The sequence below is a fragment of the Balaenoptera borealis genome (genome assembly GCF_965194805.1).
Source record: "Balaenoptera borealis genome assembly, chromosome: 17".
Lineage (NCBI taxonomy): Eukaryota > Metazoa > Chordata > Mammalia > Artiodactyla > Balaenopteridae > Balaenoptera > Balaenoptera borealis.
In genome coordinates, this window is record NC_138876.1 from 25138032 (window position 1) to 25154214 (window position 16183).

Below are 16183 nucleotides of genomic sequence, written 5' to 3' on the forward strand. Positions count from 1 at the left end.
TATATCTCACACTATTCCTTAATATTATGCACAATCACATAATTAAATCATAATATTTAACTAGGTTCATTTGTGATGGATTCCCATAAATTCTGTAACACTGGACACTGCTGGCATAGCTGTATTGCTAATGCAGTCTGCTGATCATGTTCTGTAGTTTTGGTGGCTGACCAGTGAGCAGGACATTCTGCTGCCATGGTGGCTTCAAGGATACAGTCCTCCATGTTGCCCTCTGCTGGTCTATTATAGTATAGCCTCCATCCAGGACACTGCTCTCTTAGGGTGCCCTTTTTATTAGGAAGGGAAACTTTATACCTTCTCTCCTCATGCAATTTTTCAGAAATCTTCATGGTTTTAGCAATAAAGTGGGTAAACACTTAAGAATTTCTTCTTTTAAAAACCTATTTTTTTAGTATGTAATTTAGAAGTCCTAGTCATTATGGATATTTTACTCAGCAGTGAATCCATTTTTTTTTTTTTCTCTTTGTATTCTTCACAGACTTTTCCCCTCAAGGTCTTATTTACTCATTTGCTTTCTGGCTTTATATGACCCTTGGCTTCGGTTCAAATATGTGACTAAAACATTATTAATGACAGAGGAAACATTAAGTAATTTCCCCTGTTAGGGTTATAAAATTGAGCATTACTGAATGAGATTATTAATGCATAGATTCAGTGATGCATTAGCAGAATATTCTTTAAAATAAAATTATTCCCAGTACAACATACATGACATGACTAGCCTGACATCAGTATTTGCGAAGGTTTATATTATACTCCTTGCCATTTTATTGTTTTGCACAGTACTTAAATATTTTTCACAATGTTTCTTTAGAACAAAGTTCTGTGAAACTTGAATGTCAAAATGAAGTACATTCCTGGTGTTAAAAAAAACCAGTTAAAGATTTTTATAGATTCTTTTTTTCTTTTCAGTTCAAAAAGAAGTATAAGATTTTCAGTGATCTAAAATTTAGTATCTTGGCACTGTTGGTGGGAATGTAAATTGATACAGCCACTATGGAGAACAGTATGGAGGTTCCTTAAAAAACTAAAAATAGAGCTACCATACGACCCAGCAATCCCACTACTGGGCATATACCCTGAGAAAACCATAATTCAAAAAGAGTCATATACCACAATATTCATTGCATCTCTATTTACAATAGCCAGGACATGGAAACAACCTAAGTGTCCATCGACAGATGAATGGATAAAGAAGATGTGGCACATATATACAATGGAATATTATTCAGCCATTAAAAAGAAATGAAATTGAATTATTTGTAGTGAGGTGGATGGACCTAGATGCTGTCATACAGAGTGAAGTTAGAAAGAGAAAAACAAATACAGTATGCTAACACATATATATAGAATCTTAAAAAAAAAAATGTTCTGAAGAACCTAGGGGCAGGACAGGAATAAAGATGCAGACGTAGAGAATGGACTTGAGGACACAGGGAGAGGGAAAGGTAAGCTGGGACAAAGTGAGAGAGTGGCATTGACATAAATACACTACCAAAAGTAAAATACATAGCAAGTGGGAAGCAGCCGCATAGCACAGGGAGATCAGCTCAGTGCTTTGTGACCACTAGAGGGGTGGGATAGGGAGGGTGGGAGGGAGATGCAAGAGGGAGGGGATATGGGGATATATGTGTATGTATAGCTGATTCACCTTGTTATAAAGCAGAAACTAACACACCATTGTAAAGCACTTATACTCCAATAAAGATTTTAAAAAAAAATAAGAGAGCAAATACATTTTTGGAAATTGTGGAAATGAAAAAAAAAAAAACAAGTAAACGTAGGAAGTATCAAAGAATAAAAAGATAAGCAGACAGATATCTAGAAATGACAAGGAATATGAAATAGGTGCAGAACTTTCTAGAGCAGAAAGAGGCTCCAATTCCTAAGCCTGCCGTCCCTTCTTCTAAATGCGTGAAGCTACTGCAGGCAAAATGTCCCTGTACCAATAGGCACATGAAGAGATGCTCAACATCACTAATTATTAGAGAAATGCAAATCAAAAGTACCATGAGGTACCACCTTACACCGGTCAGAATGGTCATCATCAAAAAATCAACAAACAATAAATGCGGGAGACAGTGTAGAGAAAAGGGAACCCTCTTGCACCGTTGGTGGGAATGTAAATTAGTACAATCATTATGGAGAACAATATGGAGGTTCCTTAAAAAACTAAAACTAGAACTACCATATGATCCAGCAATCCCACTCCTGGGCATATATCTGGAGAAAACCATAATTCAAAAAGATACACACACCCCAGTGTTTGTTGCAGTAATATTTACAGTAGCCAGGACATGGAAGCAACCTAAATGTCCATTCACACAGGAGTGAATAAGAAGATGTGGTACACATATGCAATAGATTACTACTCAGCTATAAAAAAAAGAATGAGATAATGTCATTTGCAGCAACATGGATGGACCTAGAGATTGTCATACTGAATGAAGTAAGTCAGACAGAGAAAGACAAATATCGTATGATATCGTTTAGATGTGGAATCTAAAAGAAATGGTACAAATGAACTTATTTACAAAACAGAAATAGAGTCACAGATGTAGAAAACAGTTTATGGTTACGGGGGGGTGGGGCCGGGGGAGGGTTAAATTGGGAGATTGGGATTGACATACACACACTACTATATATAACAAAGATTACTAACAAGGACCTGCTGTATAGCACAGGGAACTCTACTCAGTACTCTAATGACCTATATGGGAAAAGAATCTAAAAAAGACTGGATATGTGTATATGTATAACTGCTTCACTTTGCTGTACAGCAAAAACTAACACAACATTGTAAATCAACTAGACTCCAATAAAATTTAAAAAAATAAATAAATTAAAAATAAATAAAATTTAGTATCTTGCCTCAGGGATATGAAAGATCTAACCTAGTTAAACACATAGAATAGTACTTGTTTATAATAAACCTTGATCACTAAATTATGTTGTTTGTTCTGTTACAACAACACAGTCTTATAAGTTTATCTGACAGTTGTTTGCTTCTAGCCAAGAAAGTATTGAGAAACACATCTGTCTCATAATTTGCATACAGAGGGTATTTTAATAATTCATTTCTCCCTTCTCTGTCCATCTATTTTTAGGCTGACTGGAAGTTTTGTGCCAGACTTGATAGTAAGCATGAGTAGCCAAATGTGGCTGCACCTTCAGACAGATGAAAGTGTCGGATCTATTGGCTTCAAGGTTAACTACAAAGGTAATGATAAATTGCTACCTTGGGAAATATGTTATCTTAATAAAACCAGAGAATACTTTTAAATTAAAGTTTAATTGTATCTATAAAATAAAAGTTTCCCAGCATATAAGAAAGAATGTATTTCAACAAAATACTTGCCTCTTTAAATTAACTACAAATGTTGATTTCACTTTTCTTTAAATAAAATTGTTTTTTTTTTTTTTCCCCTTTAAAATGTGTATATTTTGCATACCTAATCTCTCCCTCAGTCCACTATACAATGCCTGTGCTTTAGGCACTCTGGACTCCTAGCCTTTCCCAGAATAGACAATGTGATTTTATAAACTTTATGCGAATTGCCTGGCAAAAAATCTACTAATTATTAAATACTTAAATACAAAGTAAAGACTTAATTCCTTAAAGAATCCAGGGTACCAATTGTTACTATTTTTATTTTTATTTTGTAATTCCTCAGTGTATCTCTCAGATCAAATACATGATATCAGTGTTCAAATTATCAAGTCCTATGTAAATTACAGATCACAAAAGTGTTAAATTGCTACTGCCTATCCCAATATTGATAGTTTTGCAGATTAATGATGAATTACATGTGTGTAACACAATCTTTTGTTTTAGTTCTATTTATAAGAGATAGATGCAAACATTGAAAAATCATTATCTTTGACACACGATTAACTTTTTTTTTAAGATTAATTTATTTATTATTTTCGGCTGTGCTGGGTCTTCGTTTCTGTGCGAGGACTTTCTCTAGCTGCGGCAAGCGAAGTCCACTCTTGATCGCGGTGCGCGGGCCTCTCACTATCGCGGCCTCTCTTGTTGCGGAGCACAGGCTCCAGACGCGCAGGCTCAGTAGTTGTGGCTCACGGGCCTAGTTGCTCCGTGGCATGTGGGATCTTCCCAGACCAGGGCTCGAACCCGTGTCCCCTGCATTGGCAGGCAGATTCTCAACCACTGCGCCACCAGGGAAGCCCACGATTAACTTTTTTAAAGTCAAATAGAGACAGTGGATATACAGGTATACACACAATGTACATATTAGAAATGCAATTTTGAAATTCTGACTGAAAATATGTATATGTTATTAAGTTAAATTCTATGCTTTAAAAGATAAAAATGTGAAAGAGACCATCAGAAAGTTATGCTGCTTGAATTTATTTTTTCTATTGTAAAAGTCATTATTCTCTATCTTATCAATTAAACAATGGATTATTAAGTAGACAGAATTCTATTACTTGCATAATAATAATTTTTAAACAGACTTTATTTTTTCAAACATCGGCTTGCCATGCCTTTGTATCCTGGCACAGGGAAGTGAATGCATGATGTTGTCAGGGAGACAGGGCACATGCATTCTGTGTTTTTAACTTGAGACTAAATTTGGTACTATATTAATTTGAATAGTTCAGGAAATCTGTATAAATGTCAGTTTAAAAAAATATAAAGGTTCGCCTGATTATGATTTAAATATATTCTTCCTCCATTTAAAATCCACATCTATCCCCAGTAAATAAAACAAAGTTACAAAGTTTAAACAATGGTCAGCTTCTGTTGCAAGTATCTATGTCTTGACTGTTTTCTTTTTCCTTACTTTTCCCCTGTAAATTATATTCCTCTTGGTTTTATTATTTTCTTCACCCTAAGAAACTTAACCTGTTAGAAAGTCTGGAGTGATTTAAACCTTAGAAACTGTATTAATCATTAATGACAATGCTTCAGCAAAGAACGCAGTTAGTAAAGCTCACGAACAGTTTAGAGCCGCAGGGGAGTCCTGTCGATATTTACAACTCGTGAACTGCTCTCCACCGCACTGCAGTTCAAGAGCTGGAAGTACGTTGTAAAGTAGCACAATTAAACATTGTTTTGTTTTCTGCTCAGATTTCAACAAATAATTTAAAAATATATGTACTGCCTAAGGATCTGCTATGTGCCAGCTACTGAATGAGTTGTTGAGTATAGAAAAAACAGCCAGGGACTTCCCCCGGCGGGACAGTGGTTAAGACTCCATGCTCCACTGCAGGGGGTGGGGTTGGATCCCTGGTCGGGGAACTAAGATAAGATCCTGATGGCCGCGTGTTGTGGCAAAAAGGAAAAGAAACAACAGCCAGATATTTTCTCTCTTAGGAAGATCATAATATAGTGACAGAGAAAAATATATCCAACTATCCATATACAAATATCCACCAAAGTGAGATTTGAAACAAACCAACCCAGGAGATTCTTAATGAATAATTCCCTTATTCTTTCCCTCCCTTCAATCTGGTCTCTTTCAGTCTAACATCCACACTGCTAATGATGATCTCCCAGCAACAGGGAGGTGATCATATTACACTACAGCTTAAAATGTTTCCAAACTTTTTATTGCCTAAAGATGAAGTCCAGAAGCTCCACAGATCTTATCTTCCAGCTTTTTTCTCCCTACAATCCAATTTTATAAAACGATCCATAATTCTCTGAACCCAGAAAGTTGTTTCACACTTCTCCTTACACTCAATAAATTCTATCTGGATCCATATTCTATTTCTAACTCAGCATCACATCACTCATGCTGTGAGACAATGTTCAAGTATTTCTTCTTCTGTGAAGCCTTCCTTAACTCCCCTCATTACAAAAGAACACTTCCTCTGTTTTATAAAGGCTGTATCGTATATACTACATAGCCCGATGAAATGCATCATATTCATCTTTATATTTCCATTAGCAACCCCCTGCTATATCATCATAGGTAATTAATGATTGTTAAATAAAGCTGAACAAATGAGTTGACCTATATAATATGATGTAATACAGGGTAAAGTATGTCCTCAAAAGTTTAGTTTTCCTACTGTGAAAATCATGTTTTTGCATCCTCCATAATATAAAACCGAGCTCAAAGTTGAAGCAAGGTTCATTTTGAGAAGTTTCAAATTTTGATGTGCAGATAGCTTTAGCAGCTTCGCCTACTAAAAATAATTTTCATAATTACCATGCTCTCTGTTAAGCAGTCTGTTGGTTCTAAATGGAACACCTGCTTAAAAAACTTTCCAGATTTGATCTAAAGATATCTTTTTCTTATCATCTATAGATTTTACATGAGATAGCATTAAAAGTGGATCTCCTGTAAATTAAACTTGTGTTTTATTGTACATTTTATCTTTGAGAGTAAGAGAGAACTTAGCTGTAAAACCACTTGGTCATTTTTACTCAAAGGTAAATATTTAGGAAATTTAATTTTTTTCTATGGCTATAAGTCTCTTCATATCTTTTCCTGGATTAATTTTGATTATTTATATTTTGTTAGAAATGTTTCTAGGATATAGATAATAGTTTTCAAATATATTGACATTTCATACATAGTTTATTTTTTAAAACACTTTTCTTAAAAAATTAGTAAAGATATCTTATCCAAATTATTTATGGCATAAATTAAAAATCTCCCCAAACTGGAAGAAATTTAAATATTTATCCATAGGTGAGTATATAAACAAAATGGGGTACTACTCATCAATAAAAAGGAAAAAGCTATTAACGTATGCAAAAATGGATAAAAATCAAAATTATCACGCTCAGTGAAAAGAGCCAGACCAAAAAAAAAAAAAAACAAACAAACGGTATATCCTGCATGATTTAAACAAATTTCAGTGCTAACATTACCAAGTAATGTTTCCAAATGAATACTAATATAAGCTGTTTTATTTTTAATGGTATTATTATTTTGAGAGAAATAAGAAAAAGATTATGAGGAAAATGTTTTGATAGTTTTTGACAAGGGAGCAAGAACAATGTTTCATTTAAAATAACTTTAAGTAGAAGAGAATAGTATATTCTTGGAATTTATTTTTGAAGTGCTAAAGTGGTTATACTTCGCAGATTTCAAGTTTTTCTTTTTTTTTTTTTTAGTAGGTTGAGGTATTACAAACAAGAGTGTCAGTGATATAATAGAGATTATAACAAGGTAAATTTATACCCAAGGAGCAAAAGAAGTGCTGAAAATTGCATTCATTTTTCTGCTTTTTCATTAAAACATTTTTAGTCTTAAGAAAGGTGGTACAAAGTAAAAATTTGTTATAATCAATTACTTATTTCTTAATCCTGCTGGTACCTGCCTAAGAAAACCTGACGTGTTCTTGTGAGGGACTGAGTTTTATTTAAACTGAACACATTCTTTTTTTTTCTCCCGTTATATGAGATTTTAAAATTTTGCTCCACTTATATGATTTTTTCCATCTCTTTATTAGGATATTTCTCCAAAATCAGCATTCATAGAATCCCAAGATTAAGCCTTGTTATATTTCTAATTAGAGTCAGTTAAAAAAAGAATGAATCATATAAGGATATTTATATAGTGGACATATACAATGGTATCTGGCAAAAGAGCTAATGGTGTGTGTAGGTTTTGTCCTTTTAGTTAGTACAGTGAAACAAAGATTCTGCACAATCCATCATTATACCCCCATAGTACTTACCACAATTCACATGGATGGTCCAATAAATATATCAAACTGTAATCTGCAAAAAAACTCACTGAGATTAATGCTAAACCAAAATGGCTTTCAGTATTAAAGAATTACTATGTTATTAGCAATTGATTCTTAAATATTTAATTTTAAAACTATACTTTAAAGCAGAAAACTAATAATGAATGAATGATAAATAAAGATCTTTAGAGACTTTGTTAGAAATTTATGAATCCCCCAAATCTTCCCACGTATTGTATTTCTTAGTTTTCCAGTGCTTTAAAATCAAATTAGTGAAATAAAATTATGTAAGGCACAGTTATATTGTTTTTTTAATTTATAAATATTTCCTATTTCCCCATATCCTGTTCTTTAACTCAAGTGAATTCAATTTAATGAGATCAAAGTCATCTAAAGAACATATTTAGATGATGATCTGACAGACTCTTAAAATGCACTCTGTAAATAATGAAAATAATTTTTAATTATACTGAAAATAAACTTTTTAGTTTTTTAGGAACTAAATTATTTGTAATATACAAACATAATATTAGCGTGTTACAGAGATATAGTTCAGTGTTTGTGTGATTAGATTGGAATCTAAGTTCATTTGTGTAAATAACTATTTTCCTCTAAGGTATGCCATGTACATCACTGATTCAATACTTGCTGAAAGGAAAGTTTATCTTTAAAACAACGAGCTTGGACAAAATAGTCTCTGCATTTACTTTGAGTTCTAACATTCTTTTATTAGATTTGATAAATTAAATATTGATATGTTTATTATATAGTCCAAGAATATTACACTCAATATTCATTCCTTATAGTAAACTGATATGCTATCAGCGGGACATTCTTTGTGTGAGTTCTCAAGATAAACTCCTCTCTCAGAATTTCCTCCAGATGTGACACCTCTCTATCTGGTGGTGGTCTGCTAACACAGAACCAGTGAGCCCCCTTGGGTTTTCTCATTATTGTGTCTTTTGAGATATTTCTTCTCTTCATATCATTTTCATTTTCTTTGAGAAATCTTATAATCTGTTAAAAGTGTTTCTCTTTCTTGGAAAAACTACTAAGTAACACGTAGTATTATGTGTGGGATTTTCATGATAACATTTCAATCTGCCCTCAGAATAAAGAGAGCTTTTAAGTATGACCCATGGAAACTTTACTAGAATAAGTATTATTATTTTCATTGTTGCTCTTTATTAGCTTAAAGGGTTTATTCTATTTTTACATTCAATACATCAAGTTTCTTCAGAAAACTACTGCTCCTAAAATATTCAATTTGACTTTATCACAGTCTGCTGTGAGGACTAAGCTTTTTGTTTCTATACCCCCAGAATGAGAATGAGTGGCAGTAGAATATTAAAAGTCATGTCTATTTAAAAATATTCATTGAGTTTCAACTATGTGCCTAGGCGTCATGAAGAGGATAGGGTACATAGCAAAAAATAAGAGACTTAGTCACTGCTTTCAGTCTAATGGGACAAAGACTGACAGTTAACAAATAATTGTAAATACAAAGAGTGCTAAAAATGAAAGAGAGAATGTGCTTTTGGGAGACTATAACAAGGCACCTAATGCGGGCCTCAAGGAAACCTTTCCTGAGGAAGTAAACATGGACTGAGACCTGAAGCTGAGTAGGAGTTACTGAGTCTGGAAGCTGGACAGCATGACCAGTATGTATAGATGACAAGTTCTATTTGAGGCGTTGTTAGAATTCCTGGATGTGTAGCAGAAATGGAAAGAGAAAAAGCTATAGTGTAGTCCTGGATAAGACTGGAGAGATGGGAAAGAGCAGGTCATGCTTTGCTGCAAAAGACACGTATGAATCTGTGAGACTGAAAGATATTCATTTTCTCCATGGGAGCAAAAGATCATTCCACCCACTCCCAGGTAGACAGCTTTTCCAATTTTCCCCTTAGGACAGGGACTAGTATTTATTTAAATAATGGAATCACAGAACATTGGAGCTGGGAGAGACTTTTGAGGTAATTGATTCAATTATACTCATTTCCTCCAAGATGCGGAAATTGAGTCCCATAAAGATCGATTTTTCTCATAGTCACTATAGGTAGTACCTGAGCCCAAAGTGGAACTATGAGCGATTGCTTCTGAGAGGGTCACTTTCCCCTGCACTACATTGCTTCACACTTCATATTTCTCCATAGATCCAAGGTATATATAGTTGGCTGATTGACTAATACACTTTTGTAGATTGTACAGGGCCTTTGTCAGATAATCTATAATCATCACAATTTCTAATCAAAGTCATGTGTCTTTTCCCTCAATGCCAGTAATAATTTAATTTTATGCATATTATATTCATGGTTATTCATTATATCCACCTTAACTGGTGAAGATATTTCAAATCAAAGTGAAGTATCAATGCAAGTAAAAGAATCATTGGAGACTAAAATGTTTTTCCTTATCTGTTATAAGCAGAAGGTAAGATGTGAGATATGTGAGGTATTTATATTTTAGAACTTGATCTTTAATGGCAGAGGAGAACAAAGTTATTTGTTTGATTAAATAAAATCCCAATGTTATTTTTGCTTATCTCAACTGCGAAAGAAATCTTGATTAAACCTATCAGAATTAAAACTATTCAGAATTTTGGAATAGTGCCAATCTGACTATGTGCAAAGAGGTACCTGTTTATATAAATAAATTGTTTTCTGAATGTGGTACTATATCATTTCTTGGACACAGTGGTAATCTTAACCATTCTCAAACTCATTAGCTTATACGACAAGTATTTATTTTCACAAGTCTGTGCGTAGGCTGAGGGTATGCTGATCTAGGCTGAGTTTGAATTCATGCATCATTCATTCTTCTGACACCAGTGCCCTAGACCAGATATGGTGTTTTCTTGACAACGACAGAAGTGCATAGGATAAAAAATTCAACCATACAGACATGTTTAAATATCTCCTTGCTTCTTGTCTGCTAAAATTCATTGGCCAAATCAAGTCAATTGGCAAGCCCAGATTTAAGAGGTAGGAAAGTGAATTCTGCCAAAAAAAGTGGGAGAAGAGAGTAAATGTTTTTAAACAGTCTAGTTTGCAACAAGTGCTAACTCTCTCTCTCTATTTATATATAAAAGTACATATACATATATAGGCAAAAGGTATATATATATATATATATATATATATATATATATATATAAAACCTGTGCTTTTGTCTGTACCTGGCCACCACCAACCAGATGACTGATGAGTGGTACAGAGGTGACCGAGCCTGGTGCCAGCATTGTCCCCAGTTAGCTCCCCAGGAGGAAGCTCAGCACCACAACAAAGCCCAACAGGAAGACAGTCCTTGGGAAGGTCAGGAATATACATACACACACACACACACACACATACATACATACATGGTTGACTCTTGGACAACACGGGTCTTGAACAGTGCAGGTCCACTTATACGAGGACTTTTTTCATTAATAATACTATGGTACTACACAATCTGTGGTTGGTTGAATCCACAGATACGAAAACGCAGATACAGAGGAACCGCTTATATGGAGGAACTATCTACACAAGGTACCAACTATAACTTATACTTGGATTTTTTTTACTGCATGGAGGGTAGGTGCCCCTAACTCCCACATTATTAAGGGTCAGTTATATATCTTCTGCCCTCAATAAGAAGACAGTTTAGTTTGGAATAAAGTCACATATGCTGATTGTTGGCAGTGGTCTAAGCAAGATGATACAGAACTAGACAAGGGATGTTACTTCTGAAATGAAAAGTTAAGGATGAAGTGGGGATTGGAGTTAAGAGTTCTCTCTGAAAAGGGAAAAAGAAAACACACCTTAATGACAGTAGATAAAAGAGATATAGCAAGAAAATATATAAAGAGATGGAGGTGCTCATAGTAGTCAAAAACCTGCAAAATATTTTTTGGCAAGAAATTATATTTCAATGCTGTGTGTATATTGTTCCTCATTGTAAATATCATGCATCTTTACTGAATTTAAATAACTCCCATGGTATCTTCATTTCATGTCAACTTTTAACAGTAACATAAGAAAGATTGGAACATCTATAAAAATTATAATAAGACCTTCTATTGAAAGAAAAAATGGAAATATTTTGGCAAAATATACCAAATGACTGTTGGCCATCAGGGCATTTCCCATGTTTAATAATAAGGTGTGATGATATTCAGGTGTTAAAAGCATGGGCTTTTGAGTCAAACATAGTGTTGAATGTAGGTTTGTTGACTTCTGAGTCAGACATAGTGTTTATTTCAGGTTTGTTGCTTGCTCATTGGAGACCTTCGGGAAATGTTTTAATCTTTTGAAGTCTCAGCTTCCTCATCTGTAAAATGATAAGAATGAGTTTTTACCTTAATGGAATGTTGTAAGAATTAATGAGAAAATGTACTTAAAGTCTTAATAAGCCTTATATTTATAATATTATTATTACACAGAAAATATATCTATTATATAGCTACATAAAATACCACATTTTATAAAGTTTTTATTTTTTCATATCATGTGGATTACTCAAAAAAATTTCTATCATATTCTGGGAAGTGCAACATTTATTTAGTTTGTCTTCAAATAAGTCAAACATGGAAGAATATTTTAATGTGATTAAAACAGAACCCAACTAGCAATAACAGAATTTGAAATTAAAAATACATTATCATTTATGCTAGCACCTTCAAAAATGAAGTACTTTGGTATAAATCTAAAAAAAATATATATAATACCTATATGATGAAAATTATAAAACTCTGATAAAAGATGCCAGAGAAGAACTAAATAAAGAGATATTCTATGTTCATGAATAGGAAAACTGAGTATTGTCAAGATATCAGTTTTTCCCAACTTGTTCTATAGATTCAACACAATCCCAATCAAAATCTCAGCAATTTATTTTATGGATATTGATAAACTGATTCAAAAGTTTATATGGAGAGGCAAAAAAAAAAAAAAAAAAAAACGAAACAGAATAGCCAACTCAGTACTGAAGAAGAACAAAGTGAGAAGACTGACATTACTTGGCTTCAAGACATATGTAAAGTTACAGTAATCAACATAGTGTGGTAGTGGTGAAGGAATAAACAAATAGCTCAAAGAAACAGAATAGAGAACCCAGAAAAAAGATTCACTGATCTGTGCGAAGGAGCACAGGCAGTACAATGGAGCAAAGATGGTCTTTTCAACAAAAGGTGTGGAAACAACTGGAAACCTACATGCAAAAATTAAAAATAAAAAAAATAAAAATCAAGGCACAGACCTTACACCCTTCACAAAAATTAACTCGAAATGGGTTGTCAACCTAAATGTAAAATGTGAAACTATATCACTACTAGAAGATAATGTAGGAGAAAATCTAGATAACTTTGAGTATGGTGATGGCTTTTTAGATATAGCATCAAAGGCACAACCCAAGAAAGAAGTAATAGATAAGCTGAACTTCATTAAAATTAAAAACTTATGCTCTGCAAAAGACAATGTAAAAAGAATGAGAAGATGAGCTACAGAATGGTAAAAAACATTTTGCAAAAGACACATCTGATAAAGGACTATTATTAAAAAAAACACAAATAATTCTTAAAACTCAACAATAAGTAAATTAACAACTCAATTTAAAAGTGATGTGTACCACTACACACCTAGTAGAGTGGCCAAAATCTAAAACAATGACAAAACCAAATGCTTATGAGGATGTGGAACAAGAACTCTCATTCATTGCTGATGGGAATGCAATGTGGTACAACCACTTTGGAAGACAGTTGTCAGTTTCTTACAAAATGAAACATATCCTTAAATATATGATTCTTCAGTCACACTCTTTAGTATTTATCTACCAAAATGAAATGAAAACTTATATCCACACAAATACTACATATGTGTATTTATAGTAGCTTTATTCATAATTATCAAAACTTGCAGCAACCAAGATGTTCTTCAGTAGGTGAATGGATAAATAAACTGTGATACATCCAGACAATGGAATACTATTCAGCCCTGAAAGAAAATGTGCTATTAAGCCATACAAAGACATGGAGGAAACTTAAATGTGTATTACTCAATAAAGGAAGCCAATCTGAAAAGGCTATGTACTGTATAATTCCAGCTATATCTCTTTCTGGAAAAGGCAACACTGTGGAGATAGTAAAAAGCTCAGTAGTTGCCAGGAGTTGTGCTCTGAATAGACCAAGCACAGAGGACTTTTAAGGCAGTGAACCTATTCTGTATGATACTACAGTGATAGATACATGTTCGTACACACTTGTCAAAACCCATAAAATGTTTAACACCAACAGTGAAATCTAATATAAACTCTAGACTTTAGATGATGATGTGTCAGTGTAGGTTCATCAGTGTGGTACATGGAGTGGGGGAGGCTGTTTGTGTGTGGTATGGAGTAACTGGGAACTCTCTATGCTTTCCACTCAATTTTGCAGTCAACCTAAAACTTCTCTAATTTTTTTTTAATTTAAAAAATAATAAGTTAAAAAAAAATGAAACCCAATAGTACTCCCAAAGGTGTCTAGAAATAGTTATAAAATGATAGTATTTTATATTAATAGAAGTATTTGAAATCTTTTTTTTAACATTTATTTATTTAGGCTGCACCAGGTCTTAGTTGTGGCACGTGGGATCTTCCTTACAGCATACAGACTTCTTAGTTGTAGCATGCTGACTCTTAGTTATGTCATGTAAACTCCTAGTTGCAGCATGCATGCAGGATCTAGTTCCCCAATCAGCGATCGAACCCAGGCCCCCTGCATTGGGAGCGCAAAGTCCTACCCACTGGACCACCAGGGAAGTCCCGAGTATTTGAAATCTTTAGGTGGTTTTTCCCACTGATTGGTTTAATATTGTTTTCTTATTTGGTCTACTATTCAGTTTCCATGGTTACTTTCCAGGCTAGGGGGAAAAAAAAAAGAAAAAGAAAGAAAACAAAAAAACTGTCTAAGGGCATCAGTAGGCAGTATATTCTGGCCAGTACCCTCTACTGTCATCCATATTGATTGTAGGTTTCACAACATCTCATACTACATTAAGTTTATTTCAGAGAAAAACTTTGACTCAAATTTACTTGAAAAAAACACTCAAAATAATAATATTATCGTTTCTGCTTGATATATCCCTTGTAGTAATAAGGAGATGGAATATTCTCTCTCTCTTTTAATTCAGTAATGAAATCAAGTCACCAGTTTGGGGCATTTTCAAAACAATTCCTCAAATAGAAGAAAATCTGTTTTCTTCTGTTCCTTTGACGAACAAGAGACATTTTGATTAATCTTTTCATAAATATCTTGATTTACACTTTTTGAAATAATCGTGTTGTCTATGACAATTTTTATGGTTCATAAATCATCAACAACTAATATTTGCACCCATTTGCATATGAAACTATGTAGATATCTAACTATGTTAGATAATTAAATGGACACCCTAAACAGGATGAAATGACTCATACAAATATAAAAATTCAAATAGCACATACACTGTAAAATAGAGTATAAAATAAAGAATTAAATTGGCAACCAATATCTATTTACATTAGGCATATTTTTTTTTCTTGTTTATAGTTTGTGTGCTGTGAAATTATGTGGGAAGGGAAATATCTTGCTTCTATTTAAGGAAAGAACCTACCAAAGCCTGGGAAAATTTTCTGAATTTTTACACATATTTAAAAAGATATTGTATGATCACGACATTTGTGTATCTTTTTCTTTCGGAGGGGGCAGTACAACATCTCCAAATTTGGTCAGAAAAGATGTATAACCTTCTGAATTTTTGTATTTTTTTTAGCTTAAAATAAGAAAATTAAAGTGGAAACATAAAATACCAACTAATGTGCAAAGGCTGTTTACATGCTAAATCACCAGATCCAAAGCCACAGTTATGTTTAGGGTCCTTTTACAGAATAAGTTGGAAGGTCAATAAAAATGTAGGATGAGATTTGAAATAAATTAAATTATACTGTCATCAGTCTTTACACCAGTGAATCAGCTAAAAATCCTTACCCATGAGTTTATTTTTCAAATAGCCCTGTCGTAGAATTAACAGACAAAGGCTTCTGAGGGAAACATAATGAAACAATGTAATATTCATTGCTCTAGGACTGAGCCTAATTTTAAAATTAATTTAAATGTTTATTAACATTCAGGAATATATAATAGGATTTTTGGTCAAGCTCACACTGCCTCAAATCTGTTGCTCACAATGTGTTTTAAGGCAATACTCCCATCACCTTTTGATCTGAAGATAGGAGATCAAAGTTCAACTAAATGGAGAATGTAAGACATCCTACAAAACATGCCTTCTATAATGAGATTTGGAAATCTGACCTAGCCTAGATGATGGGATTTGGACAGCAACATACCAAAGATAAATGAAAACAAATAAATTATGTCTTTCTGAAAGACATAAAATTCAAATTCTCATCACTTAAGTCTCAGCCAATTTGAAGTTTTATTTAAAAGCTGATCCTATTTTCCTAAGAAAAAAATTTGGTGGAGTGTGTGTGTGTG

The 16183-nt window shown here is 33.4% G+C and overlaps 1 protein-coding gene across 2 annotated transcripts in view; it reads left to right on the plus strand.

Moving 5' to 3' along the window:
* The window catches only part of CSMD3 (CUB and Sushi multiple domains 3), a 1186187-nt gene that overhangs the window by 638664 nt on the left and 531340 nt on the right, over positions 1-16183 (plus strand). For both annotated transcript variants that reach the window (XM_082364543.1, XM_082364544.1), the window contains one exon: positions 3129-3241. In XM_082364543.1, coding sequence (XP_082220669.1) covers positions 3129-3241 — 113 coding nt within the window. The remainder of the gene's footprint in view (positions 1-3128; positions 3242-16183) is intronic.